General features: G+C 43.0%; 1 protein-coding gene across 1 annotated transcript in view; it reads left to right on the top strand.

Annotated features, from left to right (window-relative positions):
- Nucleotides 1-26587, top strand: part of zfpm1 (zinc finger protein, FOG family member 1) — a 106677-nt gene that overhangs the window by 33489 nt on the left and 46601 nt on the right. The window contains exons 2-3 of the mRNA XM_085280858.1: nt 10526-10672; nt 17991-18128. Coding sequence (XP_085136984.1) covers nt 10526-10672; nt 17991-18128 — 285 coding nt within the window. The remainder of the gene's footprint in view (nt 1-10525; nt 10673-17990; nt 18129-26587) is intronic.

Raw genomic sequence — 26587 nt, 5'->3', positions numbered from 1 at the left:
TTCTGTTACATGTGTACTGAAAACTCGACCTTTTCGCCTTGTTTTACATACTTACACATAGATACACAACTTTCAGAAACTAAAAGTGCCTAACATTTTGCTGTTTTCTCTTAAATGCATTTCCATTTGGATGTTCACAAAGGGTCAAAGACAATGTTTAAAAAAGAGCTGGACATTAACCCCAGCCCTAGATAAGTCACTGACAATGTCACTGTCACTGACCAGAGAGATTAAATTGTGTCCCTTATTTAATCAGAAAAGAAAGGCAGCTTTTCAGCCTGCCCTGCTCCCTCTTCGGAGTGTTTTTGGATACGAGACAGAGGCGTATCGCGCCTGTACCGTGCTGTTTGAGTCCTGCTTGTCTGTGGATTACAGGAGTATATGAATGAGTCCCGTCTGTAATTCTCCACAGTGCATCCACGTATGCGTCTCACTACCACGATGAGTACATGGATGACCTTTCACTGAAAAAACTGTGTGTGTGTAGATGTGTGGGTGAAAATTCTCACGCGTTTACTCAAGGCCAAGTGTCTTTATATCAGCGGAGAGGAGCAGAGATATGGAAAGAAACACTGTCTCTGATATGATTTGAGGATAGAGCGATGATAGACTTCACATACTGTATGACCTTGTGTAGGCACGTGTGTGTTTGTGTGTACGCGTCTAGAGAAACCAGTTAGCACTTCCTGACCTTCGGTTGTCCACTCTGAGAAACCTTCTGGCCGCTCTGTAACTCTTTTTTTCGGGTGAGGAAAGTGCACGAGTGCCTTTGAATGTATCAGCCTTGTGTTCCCGCTCCACTCGCTGGCCTTGCCTGGCTGTTGGGTTTGGGGAGGTAAAGGAGGAGGGAGGGGGTGTTGGTTGTAGATAGGAGGGGATTCAATAAGTAGTTGAATCAACCCCTCCTCCCCCTGTGGATCGTAGGACGGTGGGAAAGTTCAAATCTGCTGCTATTTTCTATCTTTTATCAGCCAGGCTTATCGGCTGGCTTTCTCGTCTGCATGCCTGGCTTCAATAGTCCAGGGTCTCAGCTCCGGCTTCATGGTAACTGCTTTCTAACTCCTTTTCTTCAGACTCCTCCTTTTTGAAATGCCACCTGTTTTTACTCCCTTTTTCCTCTCTACATTTTATCATCAGAGCATGAAAAGACAAAGAATATATGTATATACATGTAACTCATGTATACCAATGCAGATTTTTGAGAGTAAATCTTCAGACACCCACACCTGCTGATATTCTTACTATCAGTTGTGAATTAAAAGGGAAAATGATGAGGGCACTGTTTGTTAACTCTCCACTCGTGTGTTGAGTGTGTGTCTGTTCAGCCATTTTGGCTGAAGGAAACAAATCCCTGATGCTACACGTGCTGCAGACAGCACAGAGGGAGTCAGAAACAGCGGTTTGGAGCCGCTCTGCTGGACAAAATATGTAATGACACCATTTTTCTGCTTTAGGCCCTGTTTAAGTAAAACAAACATCTCTCTTTTTCACTCACATCCCTGTGCATGGATGGGATTTGTTACATAGTAACTCTTCAGCCCCGTTCCCTGATAGCAGACTAGAAAAAATATATTTCTATAAGTAAAATCTTTGGAAAGTAATGAAAGTAATCCTTCCTGGCATTTTGTTTTGATTATTTGCTGCCTAAAAATATCAGCTAATCCATAAAAGCTAGTCGCTGTCTGGTTTTAAGACACTTGTGGTTTTTGTTACTCTTTGTGGTTTGGGGGTCACCGCTCACAGTGAAGTGAATCTTAGTCTGACTCAACATGAAGCAGAGCTGCAATTATTCTGCAAACAGAAGCCTGTTTAAGCGTTTACATGATTTCAGTGATGCGTCGAGTTGGCAGGTTTGTGGCAGTCATCTGAAAGCATTTTTGTAATTTTTTTTTTTTACTTTTTATGGTCGTGGACTAAAGATCCAAGTCTCACGGGGACTAGCAGATGAAAAAGTGAACCCTATTTTGTCCTCAGAGTGAAATGTTTCATTAGCTCATTAGGCTGATAGCTGTTGCCTGGTGCTGTTGTTTCCTCAGCTAACATGTGGAGCATGGTTCAACCAGTTGGTACACACGCTCACTTTTCATTAACTTTTAAAAGGAATGCACCGCTTGCTTTGGCTGCATTTAAGCTGCAGACTGAGGTTCCTGTGCGATGCATGTGGGAGTGAGGCGTCCTTGAGGAAAATGAAACAGTCTGTCAGGGTGAGTGCGTCTGAAGTGCTGCCAGAGAAGAAACGGTTGTGAAACAGAATGCCAAAGGGAGGACTTGATCCAACACATCATGCGGTGTCTCAACAGCACGTGTGGTGTACGAAGCGTCTCTGGCGTACGGCTGCAAAAAACAAGCTTATAAAACTTTTAGCTCACTGAGACAGATCTGCCTGCTGCGCGGCGTGCAGTCTTCACTCCAAAATACGGCGTTTTGGGGAACATACCTCCCCACGTTAAAGTGTGTGCAAAATGCAGCCAAAATGGCAGCAAGCTGAGCAAAAGCAACAACGAGGCAGGCGCGCTGTTCAGAGAAGGCGAGAGGTGACTTTGTATTAGTCACACCAGCCTGATAGGATCTTTCTGTCAAAGGTGATGAAATCTGCTGAAATGCAACATCTCCAAAATGTTATCGCACAATCTCAGTCATGTAGTTCAGTTTTAACTCGCTGCTGTTGAAACGCTGTGTGCTGCTTCGTTCCTCGATGGTGCAGCGACCTGCTGGGATTAACTGACGCTGTTTTGTTTTTCTTAAACTGACCCAGGATCAAACATTTATTCTCTCCTATAGGGGTGCAGTTGTACTCACAATTCACACACAGCAAAGAAAGCAAAGTGTGAATTAATTGGCCATAATTGTTACTGTGACCTGCTGCAGACGGTCAAAAAGAAGATATAATTAAAGAGCAGAAATGTGCAGGGAGAAATCCCTGATGCAAGCATGTTAGTGTTGCATAAAAGTAGTTATAGCAGGAGTGCAACATAGAGAAAAGCTTGTTGGAGGGTAATTTTTGGGACAAGTCGCTGATTTTATTTCATTTCTCTGGTTTAAACATGAAGTTTTTGACCTGTTGACCACTGAAATGGACATTTTGGCTCTCTTGTATAAATAGAAGTCCGGTCTAGCCTCGAACAAGTGTTACAAAGTTCTCACACTTTTAATTAGTGAAAGTGCACAAACTGCTGCTGCCCTTTGCTCTGCACTTCAGTCGGGGACACAGGAGAGGTGTTCACAGGATGCTTCCTCACTAGCTGGGCTAAAATAATTATTTGCACCTCCTCAGACAGAAATCCCACCATTTTTGATTTCAGGCATGACTCCATCACCAGGAGAGAATATCTAGTGGCAGCCACCCTCAGCCACCACAACCAGCTGCTTGTTCGACACACGTGGAAGTTTCTGTTGTGGTCTAACTACACTTTTAACGTCTGCTGCTTTTTGGATACCATGAAGGGACCGCGTTCTGCCCTGAATCCTCTGAGAACCAATCGGCAAGCATTAACAGAACCCTAATGGGCCACATCAGCTTAGCTTTTTTGTCTCCAAGCAGGTGTAAATAATAATTTAGCTGTAAATCATTCTTTTAGCTTCTGTTCATAGAGGACTGACTCAGTTCTGCTGCGCCCCCTGCTGAACTGAAGCCAGTTTCTCAACAATGGGATTAATAGGAAAAGGGGACGGCTCTCCCAGATCAGCTCTGGCTCTGTTCCGCTCTCTGTAGTTCCCGATGAGTGTGAAAAATGAAACTTTCCAGAATTGTGTTGTCTCCGGGTTTGAGCTGATGGACACAGACAGTGCAGGCATGGCAGGGAGTATAGGGACGCTGATGAGAGCAGCATCTGACCCGTTCGGTTAACAGATCCTTAGCGAGGCTGCTCCCCTTGCCTCAGAGCCCTGTGATAAAGGTGTGTGTCTACTCCACTGTATGTGTGAGCGTGTACAGTAGCAGTAACACGGCGGGGCTGCTATCAGGTCTGAAGCAACACGGTGTTCCAACATGTAACGCAGCAGCAGGGAGATTTATTTCAGCGAGCTCGGCCCACTGAATAGTCCTCCTGAGAGGCTCCGGACTATCAGATAGGCCTGCTGTGAAGGGGCTACTGATCTCCTCCTCCAGGGCTAGTTTTTCTCTCTGGGGGGCATGAAGAATACCCTGCCGCCGGGCCATCCATCAAGGCCGCGAGTCGCTGTGGCTGTCTGTGCCACTGTGGGGGCGGTGTTGTGTGCTATCTCTCCACCTGCCCACATCGTGGCCAAAGCAAGTATCTCCTCCTCAGAGGAGGAAAACTAATTGTTGGCCCCGGCTTGGTGTCAAGCCTCTCAGTCCGTTTCCATTACACTCCATCAGTCTGTCCACTGCTTTCTGTCTTCTCTGTCTCTGCACCATGGTTCAGACGGTGTCCCACCCCGCCATCTCCCCAGGACCTTTATCGGGGAGACGGCTTTGCTCATTAAGGAGTTAATTTTCTCCCTCCTATCTCTGATTAGTATAGTCAACCTAAAGCACTGTGAATTCTTTAAATTTTCTTCCTTGTTATCAAAAAAGGGAGAGGGAGAGAAAAAAAAAGATGGGAATGGGGGATATTTAATCGTTTAAGTAGTCTTCCTCGGGAACTAGATTTCTCTCTCTCCCTCCTGTCCCCCTCCTCTTCCCACCAATGTAAAGAAATCTTTGCTGAAAGCCGGCCCAGCTCAGTAATTCAGTTTTTAAAGCATGAGGATGGAGGAGGTGGTGGAGGGGGGTGGTTGCGGTGGCGGGAGAGTGAGGGAAGAGAGAAGGAGAGAGGGAAAAAAACGACTTGATGAAATTCCGCTATCAGCTCCGAACCAATATGCAAAATATCTCGCTGGAAATCAAATAGCTATTATGTTTTCATTTCCACGTCGGCGTATTTGCTTAATGAAGAGGAGACAGATCAGACCGGCAGAGAGAGTCTGCAGGAGCCGATAACCGCCAACGGCTCCCAGCTATCCGCACAGAGTGACGCTCCCAGTCACTCCGCTTTTTCACCGGGAAGGAAGAAAAAAAAGGAAAGGGGGTGGAGGGGAGGGAGAGAGAGACAGAGGGAAGGTGATGGAGTGCAAGGAATGGAGAGAGCGCAAGTGATATCGAAAGGGGACGGAGAAGAAGAAAGAGAGGTGGCGGCGGCGACGGTGGGGGTGGCGGGGATGAGAGATAATGACAGAAAGAGAAGAGGAAGTGAGAATATAAAGGAGAGACTGCAGGTTGAGATGAGTGATGAGAGAAGAGATGGAGAGAATTTGAGTTTCACAGAGAGGCTGAGGAAACAGGCTCTCAGAAAAAACCCTTTTTTCACACTGTAGCATGTTTCTTCATGAGTGTTTAGGCCTTTGATGTTCGCTATCGTGCCGGGTTCACCTCACCGCCACTGCAGCGTCATCATCAGCCTTCCAGTACACCGTGTGCCTGACTGATGGCCGCGATGGGCGTTTCCTACCTTTCTTTTCTTTTCTTTATAATTTCATCTATGGTTCTACAATAAACTTGAGCCTTACATGAGTTGATACTTTGGTGATATTTGCAGAAAATGTAAAGAATGAACTTAAACTTCCACAAACTGCTGTTGCAGTGTTACTGATAATGGACTGTTGAGGACACGGCATCGCGTCAGAGTTTCTCTTCCATCCTGTTCATGTTTTAAGCTAAATGCAATGAAAGAAGATTTGGAAATTAAAATCTCAGCAAAGGAGTGAAAGTCAGTGTGTGCTGAAGTCTCAGACGGTCAATACACAACTCAGATTCATAAACCATAACTGTGAGCGTGCTCAACCTGCCGAGTCAAATGGTTATGATAAAGATATAAAGCAGCACTATGATGAAACATACTGAGCATTGATTAACTGTTTGATTTGTGAGAAGGTTTCTATCAGTCACATTTTGAAACTGACTGTTCTGACTCATCATGCAGGTCTCACTGAAAACAGAAATACCAATTCGTTTCAGAGCATTTAGGACACGGGGGCTCTGCAGACCTGCAGGACTGTCAGCCCATGCACCGCTGTGGTCTTTTATACCCCCCCTCCCACATGCCTTTAAGTGTGGAGATGATCAATAAGTCACCAGAGTTTCAGTTTCTATTGCTTTGCTTGAGTTTGTCGTAAGCGGGCACATCAACAGACAGTGCTGCTCAGCTCTGATGCTAAAAGCTGAGGAGTACGAGCTGATTTTTATTGAAGCTGAACACGACGGATCGAAACGGCGGCCTGCGCGGACACTTCCTCCCGCGGCGCGAGCACTGATGGCGGGGACGGTGGCCTTGGAGGAGCGATAAGAGCCCACGCAGCGTCGAGGAGAGTGTTTAAAGTGCAAAGTTGATTAAAAGTATTTCCTCTGTGGTGGGTAATTCTCTTTGCCCTGATCAATAAGTGGCTCCTCTCCAGTGCGCGACTCTGTGTCAGGTACCTCAGGTTCTCCCTCTCTCTCTGAAGAGGGAGCTCACACATCCTCCTTCCCATTCTCTCCTCCTTTTCTTTCTCTAAATATCCTCTTTTAATGTTTCTCTTCACAAGTCTGTGATTTTGTGATACAAGCGCGCCTCTCTCCCTCTCCTTCTCTTGCTTTCAGCTCTAATGTATTTTTTGTGCGGCGGGTTATTAGCGTGAGAGCGGCGAGGCTTTCGTCTGTTTAATCAGCTTGTTGAGCATGCAGGTTTGATGTGTGTTGTCTCTGTGTTTAATCAGCGAGCTGCTCGCTGCAGGTTTGATGTGGACGGAGAGTTAATAAAGCAGTATCTTTGGCGCCTTCATCAGCTGCAGCACTTTGTTCTGCCTCTCCTCGCGCCTCCGAGACAGACAGCTGCGGTCTCCGTGAGGGAGCTTAAGTAGTCCTGTAGCGCCGCGTCAGTGCCGGTCCCATCTCGATGGGCGATTGGATCGCTCCTCTGTCAAATTGGGGTTGTTACTGTAATTCGGGACCTTTGCAGTGCCGTCCCAATATGAAGCTTGGTTCATCTTTTGAAATATGTCCAAACAAAAAATTTCTCACAGTAGAAAAGCAGAAGTTTGTGGTTGAAAGCAACCTGAACGATTTCTCTTTATAGAGTGCTGTTAATCATTTATTGCATAAATACCTGTGAGTGCTGAGTGAAATGTGACCATAGCATCTAGCAAAACTATTTATCAGCTTGCTCAGTTATCATGTGATCAGATAGTCCCTAATCTAATCTCTGACTTTTCTTTTTTACTTTTTGTTAAGACTCAGACACCAAGGCATCGAGAGGTTTGTCATAGTCTGCTGATAGTTTCTTTTTTGTGGAAAAGATACATATTCCTAGAAATAATTAGCTAACTTCTATGGTTCTGTTCATACAGTACGCTGTAAATAAGTCCCAGTTTTTTGTCTCTTACCTGCACAAATCATAGTTTGACTGCTGATTATTGATAGATTTGTCGATACAAAGTTTGATGATATCCTTTGGAATTCAAATACTGATAATGTATTAATAGTAAAGTTTTATTATTATTTCCAGTATTTCTGTGATAATATTGTTACCTGGTATGTGTTTGACCATGACAATCATTAACAATCTGATATCATGCCAGCTGCAGTCACTCAGTTTCAGCAGTCTCTGTTCAGAAATTTGCTGAAAGTTGGGACTCCTTGTGTTGATGCTATGATTCATTCATTTCAAAAAGTGCAGTGAAAACGCACCAGACAACTTGGTGGAACTGAACGGGCCAATCACAGTACTTTTATGCTGCAACCATCCCACATTTCTAGTGACGTGCATGTCAGTTTACGCCATAGATCACGGTGTAGGGTTTACAAAGGTTTTGCAGGTGTAATGTAGCGAGGCATAGAGGGAGATTAGGTTGAGCTGGCTGGCTCTTCAGTGGTTTCTTATGAACGCCTCTGACCTCGGTTGCACTCGTGGTTTCATTCATTTCTGCCTGCTCCGTACACAACTGCTACAAGTTTTAGAAACAAGGGTATTCATCAGTCTTTGCCAAGTGTTGAACCAAAACTCATAACACTGATCATTTAATCCAGAGCTGTTGGGGTTTGTCAGGGGAGGCTGGTGTACGAGGAACAACTTCCAGTCAGACACACTGAGGAATTCATCAAAAAGCACTTTCAACATTTCGGGGAAAGTTTCGAGTTTTACTGGCCGGAGAGCCTCAAGTTTAAAAATGTGAACAAATGCAAGCTTCAGGGGTTTTTTTTCTTTTTTTTTGGTCCTTCTTTAGCTCACAGCCCAGAAAAATGATGTGGCGCTGCTGGATAAGTCTCAGCTTAATTGATGTCTCTCCTACAGAGATACACATTTGGGTTATGTCTTTTTATTATTTCTTCATCTCGTGAATGAGTTCAGTCCAATTTTCTTGGATATCACGCCGTAACAATTAAAGGCTTTAACTTTAAAACTGGCAAATGAAGTAGAATGTGGTGCACTTATCACAAGACGCCCCGCTATCCTTTCTGCCAACTATCCGAGACAGGAAGAGAAGGGGACAGGGCGAATATTTCTCCTTGGATAAAAGCGGGGAGAAAGTGGAGCTGAAACTTTTTCCGCACCATTTGATGTCTGAAAGCAGTGATGCAGCGATTGATTCATTAAACCAGAGCCGTAATGAGGAAAGAAATCATAATTCAAACTTACATTTTAAACAGGAAATATAATTGGAATTTTATACAGAGGAGTCCCTTTGTACAATTATGATTAAAGGAAAATTAATTGTATGAAAATGTCCTTATAGATACTGAAAATTAGATCTAGCAAAGCTCCAGCGACACGGACCTAATTCTAAAAATATTGTGTACAGGATCGATCGCTTTTTTTCCCCTTGTCTTTCTCCTCTTTTTTTTAAAAACATTTTTTATGAAGGTCCAAATCTAGCTGTGTTAATTTTATCTGAAATTAGAGTGAACCATGCAGGCGTGGAAGTTGAAATTAGCCTAAAGATGTTTCATTTACAAAGACAGAAACACTTTGTCAGCCGGCGATTGTTTCCCAGCATTATCTCTGCCTGCTTTTAATTGCTTTGGTGAGTGAAATTAACAGAATTAGAAAAATTGCCTCTCCCTTTTTCTACAAGCTTCTTTATTCACGGGTATTGTTGTGTGCTTTGTATAGATTATAGACTCCTTTTGTTACAGTATTGTAAATATATACGCCCCCAGTCACGGCTTTAGCTCCGAAACAATCCCTCTTGCTCGTTCGACACAACCTAATGAAAATTAATTTACAACCTGTCTGGATTGAGGGAGAAATGAAAGCGGGGGGAAAAAAATCCTGGATTTTTTTCTCTTGGTATTAATGTCAGGCTGATTTAGTTATTCAGAACCAATGTGCCCACCCTCCTTGACTTTCCAGGACATCGTCGTTATGCACGCGAGCTGTTTTCTCCCCTGGCGTTCGGCGGCATCTTAACCATTTCTGCCTCACTCTGCCGCTCGTAATCCTCTTAAAAGAAACGCTCACCCCCAGTTAATAATTCTGTCGTGGCTACCTCTCGGGGACTGAGAATGAAGCGTGTCATCGGATGCAGACGAGCATTTCTGACACTCACGGTTGAATGTGAGCATATTTCGGGGTTTGGAGCTCTTAACGTGCCGTTCAATCGTTCATCTTATAGTCAGAATATTATTAATGAAGCAATTTAAAAAAAAAGTCACATTAAATCCATATTAACTCACTTCATTTTTGGATGTAATCTTCAAACGGGCTAAAATAGATCAAAAGTACTGTATAATTACTGTGGTCAGCAGGGATTATGAAACTGTAATTGATACAGATCAGCCCTGCACTAATCACTCTTTTAGCTGCAATTTTAGGTATACTGTAATTTGGCTTTAAGGTCCCCCTTGGCTTCTTGGCTATTAATCTTCTGGATTAGACCGTTCAGCGTGTCCAATTCTTGAAACCGTTTTTCAATGAGTCCAGTAAGTGGGGCTGGGGGGGCATATCTCTGTGTTTAGGGTATTTTCTTCCTTCCTGTCTACATACATCCATACAACCGTACGTATTTTAATTTCCACTTCTCCTGCCACTCTCGAGGCCCTCGGGAAGGCGATGAAAGCCTCGGGGTGGTGTTATTGTGTGACTGCAGACACTCTCCTGAGTGGTGTATTTTACAGACACACTTCAGGGCTTCTGTCACGCTTTGGCCAGCGAGGTAGGGGGTCACAGATCCAGTCTGAAGGAGTTCCACTGAAAAATCGACCCATTTTGTTCTGCAGAGTAAGAAAAGCGTTCCTGGAAATAATTTTTGTCTATTCTGCTCATGTCCAGTACCATATTTTTTACTTTTAGACCATATTTTGTACTGAGTAACTCGTCTGTCTGATACTCGTTGCTTTAGCTCCTCCCACTTTAATGTGGCACTGTTTCAGTCTTTTAATTGGCTGCAGAGCTCAGCGCCAGTTAATTAGTTTCTATTACTTTTATTCATCTTATTTGAGTCCAACCAGCATATTTAAGCAGATGTTGTAGATTAGACTCACATTAGACTGCTACCCTTACACTCTATGGACACATTCAGTTGTTGATTAGCCCTCTCCTCTTCCCCACAGGTTCTCTTGGGGATCTCGATGGCGGCGAGGAAAACACACCGGACAACCTGAGCCTATCAGGAGAGGAGGGCGGAGCCTCCGACCCGGACGATTCTGCAGAAGGCGACAGCTCCAGTCCGCCTCCGTACACACCATTGTACAACGAAGGTGAGAAGAAGAGCGAAACATTGAGCTCTAACAGAGGATAGTAGTACCGACATTGGTTTGTAATAAAAAAGAAGGTCAGTCTCAGACTTCCTGAGAGAACGACTGTGTTCTCTGTATGTATAATATACAGTCATGAAGACGGGCTGCATACACTTGTATTTAGTGTGGTAACCATGCACTTTTCAGTTGGTTTTCCCTTTTTTGCAAGGTCTAATTTCCAGTTTCCTTCATTTAAAATGTGAAAAAGAAAAACGAGCAGCAGCAATTAGTCTGAAACGTTTGATTTTTAAGTGATCTCTCTTTAAAACCAGCAGATGTTCATGCCCAGTGAAACAAAGAGCTCGGGACAAGTGACAAACTAGCATCGCTGCAAATGCAGTTAAGCCATTAGGACAGCTAATGTGTTACAAAAGTCTGTTTCGTGACAGGTAACCTACAAATGTACATGAATTATATTTGGAGAGCCATGCAGAGCTGCAGGCTGTGGTTCACGTGGACTTGTTTTACGTGCATAAAGATGGCGTTTGAAGACATTCGTTCTCAGCACTGACTCACACGCATCTGTTGTTTCTGCAGGTTGTTCACATGATGGAGTAATTATATCTTTTTTCAGTATAACATTAAAAAAAGCTGCTGAATCCCAATTTTCATTTGATACATTGTATTAAAGAGATATTAAAAACTTAAGATCTACTTTCTATATTTTGATTCTAACCACATGTCTGTACCATAAATATGTGTCTAGCTTTAAAAATGTTCCCTTAGTTAGCCAAAGACCTTCATGCATTAACACAGGGGTGTCAAACATGAGGCCCTGGGGTCAGCATCGGCCTGGCAAAGACTCCAATAGGTAGTACTGTTACAAAAAATCCTGCCCTGGACATGACTGCAAAACGTAGAAGTGTATTATTCAAGAGATTTGTCTGTTGTACACACACAGGGTTTTTCCACAGATGGTACAAAGATAATCTGCTGTAGAACTTTCTGCCAGCAGATCAGCTCTGCACACAAAACACGTCATCGGCCTTAGCAAAGGCTGTAAAAAAATCTGTGTTCTCACTCATTTTTAAAATATTTATATCACATTTTCCGCAATATCAGTGGCACACTTACAACATCCGTCAACAGTGAGCACCTCTTGAAGTAAAATAATCCAGATATGCAGTTTACTGGCAGTTATTAGTGGTTATTAGCAGATTAATCTCTTCATCAAGCCGTTCTTTAATCGACTGACGTCTACCTGTTATCTGTCTGCAGACGTCACCCAGAGACAATGCAAAAACTCTGCGGCACCATTTGGAGGTTGCAGCTTTCCACACACGTGTCACTCTTTTATCTCTAATATGGATAACAGATAAAAAAGAAGAAGAAGAAGAATTCTGTTGGCTTCAGTGAGTCCGCCCCTGTCGTGCACCTCTTATCCCGAGCCTACCCCCCACCCCCGCCGTGTGATAGCAGAGTTTTTCAGTCATATTCTTTTGACTTATTCGAGATTTCACCAGCTGTGTTTTTTTAATCTCAAAAATTCCTGCTCTTGTGAAATTTTGGGGGCTGCGAGTGATAAGCGTCTGCTGGTTGGCTCGGTTTGATAAACCCATGGAAATTCTGTCAGGTGCTAATCGAGACGAGATTAGAGATTAGCTCCAAGACTGTGTGTGTGTGTGTTTGAGTTGAGGGGTGGGTTATGTGTGTAATAGATTGTATAAGACGAAGATGAGGGAAGTCAGGCATACTGCACATGTGAGGAAGTTTGTCTGTCCATGGCAACCTTGCTTTGTGTACTTGTTTCTCAGTTTTTTTGTGTGTTTTTTAACCCCTGCTTGCACACACACACACACCTTCCCTCTCCATCACACTGTTGATTTACTCCTCTCTCTCTTCTCTGGGGTTCCTCAGTTGCCCAGCGCTGCCATTATCAGTTCTCTGTAAATCAGCCATGTTTGACGAACCTGCTCTTTCAACCTGGGATCAATACCAGGTCGTTATCTGGCCAGCGCTGGCTAATAAAGGCAGGGCCTCTTATCCACCATCTGGAAGAGAGAGCGAGAGAGACACACACACACAGACACACACACACTGGCGATAACCGCCCTGATAACTTTAGCAAGAAAAACACATTCTAGCAGTAACAGGACCGAGCACTCTGTTCTCTCCATAACACCCCGTCTTTTCAACCTGACAGCCAGAGCCAGTAATATTAATGCTGATACAAAGAAGTGCTGCACACAGACACACACTTGAGCATCTGTTTGGTACATTTCTCTCTGTTGTGGTGATATTTTTTTTCCCTTTCCCTCCTCTCTCTTCTCAGAATTGCTCTACAGTTGCAGCGACCCACAGAAACGAGCAAAGTTCCTTTTTTCATAACAAGGCAATCATTTTTATACATCACAGGAAGTCCGATAACATCCACTTCTGGGCTGATAAGGAAGTAATGTTACCTCCTTTTGACCTCTAATTGTCATGGCCTCATTTGAGCCAATCAGAAGGATTTTTGTAAACTGTTTTTTTCTTCTCTTCTTTTCATCAGAATCTGATTAGCGGTGATAGAGAAAAGTGTGTGTGATGCATAAACGGACGTAACTGAGGCGGCGCTCTCCGCTGGTTTCATTTCAAGGAACGGCTCGGGGCGTTGACAAAAACTAACTTTCAAAGGATTAAAAATATTTTAACATAAAGATAAAGTTGATTGATGCATGTCAAACAGACAGAAAGGAAACAAGCATGTAATTGTCACTTTTTGTGTTTTCACATACTTCCTCCTTTCCTTTCTTGTTTTATTTTGAAGGGAAGTTCTGCACTTCCTGCTGTTGTCTTTTTTCTCCTTCTTTCCTGATCGTCTCACCTGTTTTGTTTATTGTTTTTTTCGTTACGCTTGTATTTTCGCTTCCGTTTGAAGCAGCTTTGGGAGTTTTTCTGGATTACTGAGTTTTTAGCAGTGTTTCTGTTTTGACACACAAATCTTTACATCATGAGGATGTGCTGCTTCCCAGCTTCACCTCCCTGTGGATGGATGGACGTGGATGACTACAGTGTTTACGTTTAGTTGAAAAGACATGAGAGGACCGCTGATAGCACTTAGCTTTTAACACACTGCTTCATGCATTGTGCTTCCACTCCAGGACTTTTATCTATTTATTTTTAATGTATCATAAACATTTGAATTGATTTAAAATGTTCTGAGGGACAAATTTAGTCTAGATTACTTCTGATTGGATCACGTCCAAACTCCTCCCACCTTTCTACACAACTTGTCTCTCCAGAATATTTTCATCTTTCATCATATTTTCATTCACATTGGTTTTTATTTAGTTATTGTCTTGTTTTTGTTGAGGGGGGAAAAAGTCGCTGACAAAAATGATGACAAATAGTTTTGATCAAAGATATTAACACTGTTTAGAAGGATTGAGAAAATTAAATCTAAGCTCGAGGAACAACAACACACTTTCAAGAGTAGCCCACGTTACCATCTGCGGTGCATGTCTTTGACACTGCCCCCTGGTGTGGACCGTTTTTTAGGTATCCCCTGCTGCAACCTTACAGTTTTTTCTGAATGCTTAAACCCTAACTGTGATTCCTGTAGCACAATCTCTAAAACTATTCAGACTTATAGCAAAACCACTCACTGAGTTTGCAAAACTAAAAGCACAAAAACTGCACAACACTCAATTACCAAATTTCCAACACACTCCTAGCAAAAGTATACACATGTATGGCTATCATTAACACTAATTTGCCAACTGTCTGGCACACTTTCACATGTGAAAACTTTTTTAGATAATTAGTTCACTTTGCAATCAGCCTAAGCACTATAATACAGGTAAGCTGTGTGTGCGGAGTACAATGGAGGGAGCAGGAAGAGTGAGAAGTAGAGGAGGCCGAGGAAGAGGACGTGGAGGTGAAGAAGTAGGATGAAGAGGACGACAAGGACAAGGAGGAGCAAGAGGAAGACGAGGAGGGGGGAGAGGAAGGGTAGGAAGAGTAAGAAATAGAATTGCTGATGACATCAGAGCTACAATAGTGGACCATGTAATCAACCGTGGAATGACCCTGAGGGTAGCTGGCCAACGGGTCCAGCCTAACTCGAGCCGCTACACTGTAGCAAGCATCATAAGGACATCTTGAAATGAGAATCGGTTAGTACAGTCACTTCGCACTAAGATTTGTAGCACTGCCATATGCCAATGAGAAACACACCAATACCATTGATGTAAAAATACTGAAATTGTTACTTTACAGAGTTGCTAGATGACCAGATGCTGGGGCAGAGGAAGCATGTTCACTGCAGACCAAGTAACCCATATAGTCATTATGGCGACTGCAAATAATCCTATACTTGGAAATAAACACTTGTGTTTGTTTTGATGTACTTGAAGTTTGGATCCCTCTATGCTTATGGATCTATGACAGAAGTATGAGCTCAAACTGACATAGCCTACCTTGTGCACAGAGAAAGCAAAAGCCAGATGTGTTTTGTATTCATACCATCAATGTGCAGTTGGCGCATTGTGTGCTTAGTAGATGATGGCTTGTGTGTACTGTTTGATACGGAAACACCATTTTTACGAAGGTGTGGAGAGTTAATCTAGCTGTGTTTGCTTTTGCAAGAGAACTACAATGTTTTGATGATTGGGTGACAGGTTTTCTTATTTGTGTGAAGAGTTTTGCAAAATTAGCCAATAGTTACAAAAAATGTGCTTAAGCAATCAGAAAAAACTGTAATGCTGTCTGTAGGAGATTAGCTTCAGCTTGAAGCATGTGTAAATAAGTTGCTCTTTATGTGGGAACTTCCTATTTTTGTCTCTGTACGTGCATTATCGATCGTCTTCGGAGGAGTGCTGGCGTGCAGCAGCTCTGTGGATCCAGTGTGTTCAGTGACGGACGGCTGCAGCTGCTGCTTTCTCAGGACACTTTCATTCCTTCCACCAACACGGAGACTGTCTGAGTGCATTAGTTGGACCTTAAACACGAGGGGAGGATGTGTCAATAAACAGGCGACACCATTATAATTATGGCTGTTGTAACTATCAGGCAGAAGCGAGACAGAAGACTGTAGAAGTTAGGAGGCGAGGCATTGTTGGGTGACTTTGCCCTGCAGGTGTGACAGAGGAAGTTCAGCTTATCAGATTGATGGAGACTGTCTCGCTGTTGGGGGGGAGAGAGGTGGGAGGGGAGGTAGGGGGGGTGAGGGGAAGAGAGAGGGGGGGGTTGGCAGAAAAGTGTCTGTCGACTCCTCCTGATACCTGCCTCCCTGTCTGAGATGATATGGGAGATAATATTGATAATATTAAACGCAATAACTGTGTCTCCAGCTCCCCTCCCTCGCTTCAGCCCCTGCAGGATAAAATCAATGTGCCATTCAATGTGATTTATAGCTGAAAATAATGGCACTGTTTAGGCGGGGGTGTGAGTGGGGGAGGGGGACGCGGCGTGTGTGTGTGTGTGTGTGTGTACAGTATGTCTTGGCTGAGTGTTTGCGTGTGGATATGGTTGAAAGGTGGACGTGACGTGAAACTGGATGTGCATCCTGTGTGTGTGTGGATTTATTTGACGGTGCACATCCACCCAGCCTCTCAACTGTTACATTAATAATGGCGGTGTGTGAGGGCATCACGTGGTCACGAGGCGTTTATGGCTGGTATCGATCGGGTGCTATCGCTGTTTATCGGAGCGGGAATGCAAGGGTAAACACGGCCTTTGTGCAGACAGCTGAGGCGTTATCGGGGTGGAGGGTGAAGACGGGGCGGGATTTGGGGAAGGGGAAAGAGATAGGAAAGGAGAGGACAGAATGAGGAAGAGAAAAGGAGCTGTGAGGACGACGATTCAAAACGTGCAGTCGTGGGGAAGCTTCATTAAAGCTTTGTGCTCTTCCAGTTAATTCACACTGGGAGAAGTTGAACTAAAGCAAAAGCAGAACTTGGGAGGATTTTGTGTTTGTTAACCAAAGCTGATCAGAAAATGTCTTTGAAATAAAAAGAGAGACTCATTCATGGTACACTGACCTTTTTCTCCCCCGTCCCTGCTTATGGTTTGTAAATTCATGCACACGCAGAATCAAATACATTTTTAAAATTGTAAAGTGTTCAAAATACTCTAAGTTTATTTCAGCATTAAAAATAGAAGTAAGAGCCACTTGGTGAGGTGTGTTCCAGTACCCACTTGTTCACAAGTCATACAGAAACCAGACCAGTAAGAAAAAACCCAGAGTGGGGGGTTTGCCACAAGCAGGATTACTCAGTGGGCTCGGTCACTTTGGAACTATTATCAAACCAATTTCCCTGAACATGCGTTAATAAATGTAAATAATCTACACTTATGACTAATCGATGCATAATCTCTTCGTGAGAATATTTTAGTTTTACAAATTCAGAATCATTCGTTTCTTTCATGTTCTAGAAAGACTGGCCAGCTTCAATCACTTTGCATATCATCGTGAATGAGCGGGGCTCTCTCCTTCATATCATATGTCACAAAAAAGCGAACAGGTGCTTTGCAATGAATTTAAACTGAACTGAATATTGAGATGTTTGCGATCTGGTTCCATGCAGTCAGCTTTTGAGTCACTCTAACCCTTGGCCTGATGATGGTGTAAGAGCAGAGAGCAAGAAGAGAAAGATCTTCAGGTCAGATAGTCTGAAGAGCTGTGATGTAACTATTAATCTAATCTAACTAATCATGAGTCCCGTTAAGAAGAAGGGACAGAGCGGCCCGATGAACTGCCCGATACTGGCTGCACAGGCAAAGTTCAGGGTTCACATATCTCTGGATAAACACACACACATGCAGATACTCATATTGAAGCATGCACACACACACACCACCTGCAGAAGCGCACATCTTTGATCAGTGAGCAGGAGGCTGTGTAATCAGCTTGATCAATGGCAGGGATATCAGCAGTGATTACAGGAACACAGCCAGCCTCAGTCTCTGCTGAGGGTGACAGGCCTGCGGGAGGAGATGGAAAGATAGAGGAGGAAAAGAGGAGTACATAAGACGGAGACCCACCTACATTCAGTGAAAGAGAAGTGGAGGGAAGGGTGGATGAGGAGGAAATGGAAAGCTGCTGGGAGAAGATTTGGGAGAGCGAGAAAAGTAGCAGCGATGAAGGTGAAGATGTTGAGTCTTTGATTCTCCTGAGCTGTAATGAAAATCAAAGGGTCCATCTCTGCATGGCGAGGGGTTGTGTTACACGGCGAGGGAGGCCTTTGATCAGCAGACGGGAACGACGGCTTCCAGACACACACTCACATACGTACACACACACAGGTTTCAGTCAGGGTGTTTGTTTTAATCGCTAGTTTTTCTGTTGTGTATCTAGAGCCCAGAACGCAGGACTCGGGAGGAGGCCCGGATGATAAAGACGTGGAAGGGGAGGAGCCTGCATCGACACACAGCGGAGCAGAGGAGGAAGAGGAAAGGGAGGAAGAGCAGGAGGTTTTACATTGGAGGGGTCCAGGTCAGTACACATGCAAGATTTCCATCACTGAGTTGCAACAGAGCTGTGAACTCTTGGTCTGACGAGTCCCGTTGTTTTTCTTCAGTTAGATAAACATCGCGGGAGGTTTCAACAAATCATATCGCTCAAAAAAAATCTTATTTGCTTCAGAAATGACAGTAACTGCTCGTGCAAAAAGGCTGTCGGGAACGGGCTTTTCACAGTTATTCTTCGCTTTCAAATTCAGTCACGCTAATGTGCAATAAATTAAACGAGCCTTTTTCACAGAAAGCGTTTTGATATGTAACAGGATTCGGTGGTGCACAGCAATGGCTGCTGTTTCCTACGATGACAGTAACATTATGAATCATTAATTCAATTTGGAGGAAAACCCACCTGACACCAGAGACCGGCCAGTGCTAACAAAGCTTTATAGGGAGAAAAATAAACCAGTATAATCAACATATTCCTCAGAGCTCAGCTGGTAATCAGCTGGCCTGTTATCGCAGTAATGTTAGCTGATTCCCCCAACTGTCTTTTACATATTAAACACAATAAAGAAGGTTAGCATATGTGTGAGTCCATTTTACTCACACTAGTTTCTGTCATTCTGTCTGTCACGAGTGTGTGTGTGTGTTAATATACAGCAAAACTTTCCCAATGAGTAGTAAGTTATCTGAAACCACAGTTGGACAGATGTGACCCCGAACATCTGTAATCCTGCTGAGTTACAGCTGACTAACACGGACCTTAAAGACGTTTCAGAAACAGGAACAATTCTTTGTTTCAAAATAACACATAGAAAGATCAGAACAGGCCAACAGTGACCGGAGGTGTCAGTCTCACACCTACAGATACTGTAAATGTGTGTCTGTAGTTGGTTCAAAATTAGTCTGGGGTGATTTTTATTCCATCGATTGACAGTGACATCACGTCTGCAACACTAAAGTGAGGAAATCCGAAGTTGTTGTGGACTTTTTTGAAAAGCTGCAACACCACAAGCGTCCCCGCTAACTCACTTCTGGAAGCTGTATGTTTGTCAGTGCTTGTAAGGTTAGACAGATGAAGTGATCGTCACTGCTCTTGAATTTATTTTATGGTCATTTACGATGGCATTGGTTCATAGTCAGTCAGAAACAGTTTCATAGAGATCAAAATGAATGTAATTCGATGGCTTTCTAATAGGGCAGGGCACATAGAGGTGTGGTCGTTTTTGCCTGTTGGGAGGTGGACAACATGATGATGTCATAATATCTGTACCTGTGAGCCCAGTTTGGCTGCTCCTGATCGTGCAGGAGGAGTTTGTGGGCAGATATTATAGTAAGATATTACAGCGTGGTGCAAAAACACTCTGGTTTGGTCTTTATGGACATTTCCTCCTTAATACCAGCTGTGCAGTCGGTGAATTCTTTTCTTACTCACCAGCTTGGATTTTAATAAAGATTAAAGTTGGCTTTAAAAGCACGGCTGCTTTGATTGGCCAGTCCCAGTGACCTCCAACGTCATACTGAGAAACTCCAACCAACTAACCATCATTTAGTGTTCATGAGTGGATCGGCCAAACTCTGTATGCGTTCAGACGTTCTTTAGTCACTTGTCGCAAGGCTCTTTCAGGGTCCATTGTGTTGTTCTGCAGGGGAGATGTGGATGTGACAGGCTGGGGGAAAATTTATTCAAGTCGTAGCAAAAACACACACACACGGCTAAGAGAAGATAACAAGTAAATCGCCATAATTTTATTATTTATTTCCCCTCTTATCGAGGTTTGTTTGGTTATTTATTTCTCTCTGTCCGTTGTCTTCAATGAGTTAAACAATGCAAGAAGATTACCACACTATCTCGCATTATTTCCTTTTCAAGCTGCACACGTTTTATGTACGTTTGTGCATGTAGTGCCGAGTGTGTGTTTACGGGTGTGTTTGTGTGTGCGTTTTAATTCCTCTGCTGGGGAAGAGAGGATGTGTTCATTATCGTCCTGTCCCAGCCTTGTCCCTTTAACAGTAATTGGAGCGATATTAATTGCAGCGTGGTGGCTGGTTGATGGTAGCACCATGATGCTGCACTGATACGGCCCTTCTTTCTTTCTTTCTTCTTTTTTTCTCTCTTCCTCTCCTCCTCACAAACTAACTGCCGGGTGAGTAAGACGGGGGAGGGAGGGGGTGAGGAGGAGGGGTTGGGTGAGAGAGTAAGGGAGAGAGATAGCCCCTCTATCAGCTCCGGAGCAGGCGCTGTCTTTATCAGGAGCACGATTGGCAAAAAGGAAACTTTGACCGGTCTGAATTTTTCTCTTATCGTCAAGCCCCCCTCCCCTCCCCCTTCCTCCTCCTCCTCTCCACCTCCCCTTCCTCCCTCCCTCCATCCATCCACCTTCCCTTCCTATGGTCTCTCCATCACCACTAGTCCCTCCCTCCTCTCCATTCTCCACCTCCTGGGGAGCGTGCATCTCTCACTCTTTTCCCTCCATCTTTTCATTGTTTCTTCTTCTTCTTTGTCTTGCATGTCACGGCCGGACTGGAGTCGCTGTCAAGCGCCGCTCCTGTTCGTATGAAACATTCGTCATGTATGGGACATGGGATGCTGAGAAGAGATGTGTGCATGGAAATCAACAGGGGTTTGGGCATTCCACTTGTTCCTCCCAGTTTTACCTTTTAGACATTCCTGGAACCGGAAGCTTTTAATCTGACACTTTAGCTGCTTTAGGCCGTTGGTCCGGTTGTGTCGCTGAGCATAAGATTATTTCTACATAAAATGGGTATTTATGAAATTTTAAATTGGCTCATGTCGTAATGCAAATAAAAAAATGAGTCACTTTTGCAAATATGAGGTATTTGGCACAGACCTGTGAAGTCGATCCTAAAGACGTTTGGTTTGCAGCGCTGTGATGATTCTTCAGCAGAGCTGTGAAGTCTTTAAACCTTCTCTCTGTGGATAAGAACACCTGTTAGCATTGAGTAACATGCTATCTTACACTTTACACTTTGGGAACTTACAAACTTGTAACCATTTTCTTACTTTTCTAAAAGTTCATCTAGAAACAATCAACAGCATCGATCAGTCGTTGGCATTCTGAAGGCAGAGCTAAGAAATGTATGATTGTTACTCAGAAATTTAGGCAGTTGCAAATGTTTTTATCACGCCTCATCTCCAAATCATTTGTGAGACTGGATTATCGACTTTTTTGTAAAACATATTGTGCCAAACACTCATTTTACACATCAAATCACATTACAGGACCTGGAAAGAGGGCTGTACCCTTTAAAACAGACACACACACACACACACACACACACACACACACTTTGACATAATGCTTTTCCCTTACCCTAACCATTAAAAATGAATGCCTAATCCTAACCCTAATCCTAACCATAACCTAATTGTAACCCTGACACTAAAACCACATTTTGTGGGGACTGGGATTTTGCCCCCATAAGGGCTGTTGGTCCCCACAAGCATAGTAAACTTCCAATTTTTGGTCTCCACAAAGATATGTAAACACGCACACAGAAACTTTTCTGTTCTGTCATTTGTCCTTCCTGTCAGCTGACCTCTGACCCCTTCCAGTTTTTCTTTATGTCCTTTTTTGTCCCACAACATTGTGATCCTGCTCTTATCTCAGTTCAGAGTGGGCCTCGTCCTTATAGCTCCACCTATAGCGCCCTGCACATACACCGCAGAAATCCATAACAGTAAGTTATATATCAGTGCCAGTCTGTTACGTGTAAGCTCTATGCAGTCTTGTGTTTAATTTCATTGAATATTAATCTGCTAATTATATTTGGAAGCTAAAAAAAGATGAATTCTTCTTGTCTGAAATACAGTAATTCCTAGATATGAAATTTTTAATTTCCCTTTTCGCACACATTCTGTGAACTAAACCTTGGGATAATAATCTCTTAATTTATTCAAACATTTTATTCAAATCAGTCTTTGTGGCGGTCATTACTATTGTTCCCACAGACCGATATTAACATAAAAAACAGAGAAAACAACAACAGAAGATTTCCATTCATCCTCCGTGCCTGCTTAGAGATAATACAGTTCATTACTGGACACAACATTTTTCACTCCACATATTTGACACAGTCTTCTCGGTGTGTAATGACTTGTTTATATGTCAATCTGAATAAATTCCTTAGTCATAGATGATAGTCGAGCCGCTTCTTTTTGTGTTTCGCTCTTTTCATTTTTAGCTGTTTTTGCCAACAGCGGCTATCAAACCGTTGGCTTTGTGGCTTCTATTGATATGAAGAAAAAAAAATTAAAGAGATGATAACTGGGAATGGATTAGAGGCTTCAGCAATTTGCCATTTCTTTTCGTCTTAAAACAATCAAGATGATGTCTCTGTGTGTGTGTGTGTGTGTGTGTGTGTGTGTGTGTGTGTGTGTGTGTGTGTCCTCAACCATTTTGATGAGGGTGGTGGTGGCATGGTGTCTAGGAGAAGTCTAGGTGGGAGCTGCTTCCTATCAGGGATGGTATGATATGCTAAAGCCGCCTTTTTAATCTACAGTGTGTCCAAACTGCATGATATGCAAAATAAATTATGAAGAGAAGAAAAAACTATCATTTGAGTGACCTTGCAGGCTGGAGGGTTTGATATTTTCTCCCTCACTGCTTAAAATTCTTGATATGCAAATGGATGTCACAGTAATCCCTTGTCATTCGCTGGCTGGCTGGTGTTCCCCACATGCCATGCTGTATATAAACCCATTGTCACTGGGCAAGGGGAGCATATTGCAAAAGTTTGATGTGCTATATATCCGTGATGATGGACGAAATAAATGAACTTTAAATGTCTTTCCTGTCATAGAAACATCATGCCAGGATCCTCCGTGTACCCGCTGGTGCCCAATAAACCGAGTGACTGAGCTGAGTCTTCCTAATACAAAGTTAATTAACAAATCAATTATTGAGAGAAAACTCATTTCAGCTATTGTGAAAGTCAACTCATTGTTTTAGTTGAGTTTATTAAAAAAACACCTAACTGGCTAAATGGCAGAATAATAAATTAGAAAATACATTTTTGTATCTTGAAGCGTTTTCTCCCTACGGTCAGGTTGCCATCGGTCTTCAGCTGCAGCAAACAATCAGCTCATTGCTTTGATTGTTTTCTGAATTAAATGCTTCATCTGTAAAAGGCCAGAAAATGTGAGTCATAGTTTAACAAGGCTCCAAAATACTTGGAAATGTAAGAAAATTACATCTCGGCGTATGATGAAGTTAGTACGTAACCCTGCCCCCAACCACAAAGGTTCACTGTCACTTAAGACGGCTTTATGTTGTTGGGCTTTACACTGTCCCACCCCGTTCATGTGAGCACAGTAGCTCAGGAATGTCTCTGATTATTTTTTCTCCTAAATGTGTTCATTTAGGCTCAAGGATGAAGTGATTAGATCTGGTGCTCAAAGGTCACTTTGACTGTACCTCCAGTACCTTGAATCGTGTGCATTTACACCTAAAAGGTCTAAAAAGTTAACAGGATCCAGTAATGACATTTTATATCCAATGATATAACAAAGCAGAGCAAGACATGATGCAAATTATAACTTTAACGTACAGTAAAGTACTGGTAGCTACATTTGCCAGCGTGCACTGTTATAGTGTACCTGCAAAAAGCTGCAACAGCAGCTTCTGCAGTAAGAAATGTTGAATTACTCGTCGTAAAGAAAAGATAAACCCTGCCAGGTGTTTGGTTAGCCTTATTCTGCTACTCCTACTTTAATCTCCTGTTGATTACTGTAGATTTATACCATAAATCCACCTTTCCTTATGCGGGTTTCACCATGAAGGTAGTTCACTTTTCATCTTCACCTCCATGACAAGTCAGGCAAGTGCTTACCTGCTTACCTGCTTCCCATTTCTTTCAACCTTTGCTGTAAGTCCTTTAATACCTGCGCCGCACATTTACGGGAATGCTGCCATGTTTTCACGATCACCATAAAGATGAGTGCTCGTCACAGGTGATTGGCAGGTGCAAGACTCTCAGTCCTCATGCTGGCTAAACAATTTAACAAACCACGTCACCACAGCAGGCGAGGTCTAACTGAAGTAACAATCACAGCACTCAGGTTTATGTACATCTTGCCGACAAAGACAGCTGTGAGATGGTGCAGTAGCTCATCGTCAGTATTTATTTTGTTATAGTAGAGGCTGTTTCCACCATAACGATCAGTTTTACAGTTACGCAGCTGTAAGGCCAAAACAACCCTTAACCACATGAGTCAGAGAAATTTAATAAACATTTTAAATCTCCGTCACGAGCCGTGACGTGATCTGAAAACCTCCAGCCAAAAGTAAAATGTTTCCTCATCCAATCAACGCTCTCAAGACTGGATGAGAGGCTGGTTGTGACGAGTCGGTGACTCTTAGTGAAGTACCAGCCCCACTCTCACTGATGAATGTGCCATAGATTAAAAATGGACTGTGTTTTAATATCAGGGGAAAAAACTGGCCCTTGTACGGAGACCTCTGGGACGGAGAAGATAATTGACCTCCACAGTGAGGTCTTGTAAATAAAAGCACAGTCACGAGTTATTTACTTATGTTTCATCAAATTCTAAGCTTTTCAGTTCAATTTGAAAAGCGTGTAGCAAATTGCATTTTCTGTGTTGCTTCCGAGCCGCTTAAAGTTTGCAGCACAGATTACAAAGAAGGTCCCCTCACCCTCTGACATCTTGTCTACTCCAGAGGCCCCGAGAAGCCAGCTGAGCGAGGCGAGTGCTTTCCTGCTTGCCCAGCACTCCTCGGTCCTTATCCTTCTCTGCAGAGTTATGTAAATTACCTCCAATAAAGCATTATAATGGCAGGCGTAATAATGGTTATTATTATTTACCAGGCACTGTGTGTGGCTGCATGCGTGTGTCTGTGCGTGTAATGTGGATGGGTGTTGGGTTATCAAGCAGTAGTTAATTATAATGGAGCATGAAGTCGCACTATATGCATATTATCACTGCTGAGAGTCTAATTTATTTGGGCTGAGAAACGGGAGATGTTGGTGGTGTCACATTTGCATACTGAGCATGGCAGCACCCCCACCCCCACAGGCCCACCCCTCCCTGAAAATCACCGCAGCACAAGGTGCTCCCTCATCACTTTGTCCACATGTGATAAGACCTTTGTTTCTCAGTTTGATCCATCTAGTCATGGATGGCTGAATGCAGCAACTGCAGGATAAGATGTTTGTGTAAAAGCTTCCACTTTTCTGCTCTGCTACAGGTTCGCCCGTCTCTTTGTGGAGCTATTTATACAAATCCTGGACCTCAGAGTCTGATATCTATAGACTGTCATCAGGAATGCAGTGCAGCAGCCTGCAGTGTTCAGTCCACATTATTATTTCAGAATTAAAATCACCAGAAATACATAAATCAATGATTTAATAATTAATTCTTCATGCACAAAATCTTGTTGAAACTGAATTTAGACACGAATTAAATGAATTAATTTGCTCATGCATATATTTATCTTCATACTTGCACTTCAGATATTGTGTACTAATATTTATTTATCTAGTCTGTCTGCATTGTTCTCCTTCTGAATCGTGCCATATACAGAGAAATATGTATACAGCAATAAATACAATGTAAGGCAAGTGCAAAGCAGAAATAATATACAGCTGAATATGTAATTAAATAAATACATCTGGTAACCAGTACATTAATAATTTAAAATGGAAACATATCCTGAGCTTCTGTCACAATTAAATGATATTTCACACTCGTCACATTAAAAACCTGTTTATGGTGATAAGAGTAAAAACACCACAAAAACAAAACACACAGCTGTCCAGCTGATTCCCCAAAGCTTACATTCATGTTTTTACAGTAGCTACACCGTAAAATAACACCGGCGTATGTAGCTGCCAGCACTTTACTGTAATTTAACAGGGAAACTTGCTCCAGTGTGCAGCTTAAGTCATTAACAGAATTTCAGAATTGCCTCAACCAAGCAGTGAAGTTGCAGTTCATATCTCGTCTCATCTTGTCTTCCAGCTGTATTTTTTTAATCCCTTTTCGGTGCATTTAAAGGAATGTGAAATTATTCGAGTTCAAATTATTTTGAATTTCTTTTCAGTAGTTTCCTTATCAAATATCTGTGTAGGTAAAACTTTGATTCTAAGACACTCCTCACATTTTGGTACAGTGTGTTTTGCTGCACGCGCTCTATGTTCGGGCTTAAATGTGTGAATGTGTGCATTTCCCTGTGTGCTATCTGTTATCTGGTCAACCAGGAGCGTAGACGGTTAACTCCCAGTGTCAAAGACGAGATATCATCTCCATCGTCGAGGTTAAGAGGGGTGAAAGGGATGGAGGGATGAAGGGTTAGAATAGGCTCAAGAAAGAAGGAAATAGGGCGGCGTGAAGAAAGGAAAGAATTAATATGGGGACAGGTGAGTAGAAAGAGAGGGAGGGAGGTTTAAGACGGAGTGGGTTAGAATATAGAAGTACATTATTCAGTTTAGAGTGCAGAGATAACTAATGAA

Source organism: Mchenga conophoros, linkage group LG7 (genome assembly GCF_057382185.1).
Source record: "Mchenga conophoros isolate Kocher_MC1m ecotype Shallow Benthic linkage group LG7, M_conophoros_male_GT1.1, whole genome shotgun sequence".
In the NCBI taxonomy this organism is placed as follows: Eukaryota; Metazoa; Chordata; class Actinopteri; order Cichliformes; family Cichlidae; genus Mchenga; species Mchenga conophoros.
Note: the sequence above shows the minus strand (reverse complement) of the source record. Positions and strands in the feature narration are given on the sequence as shown.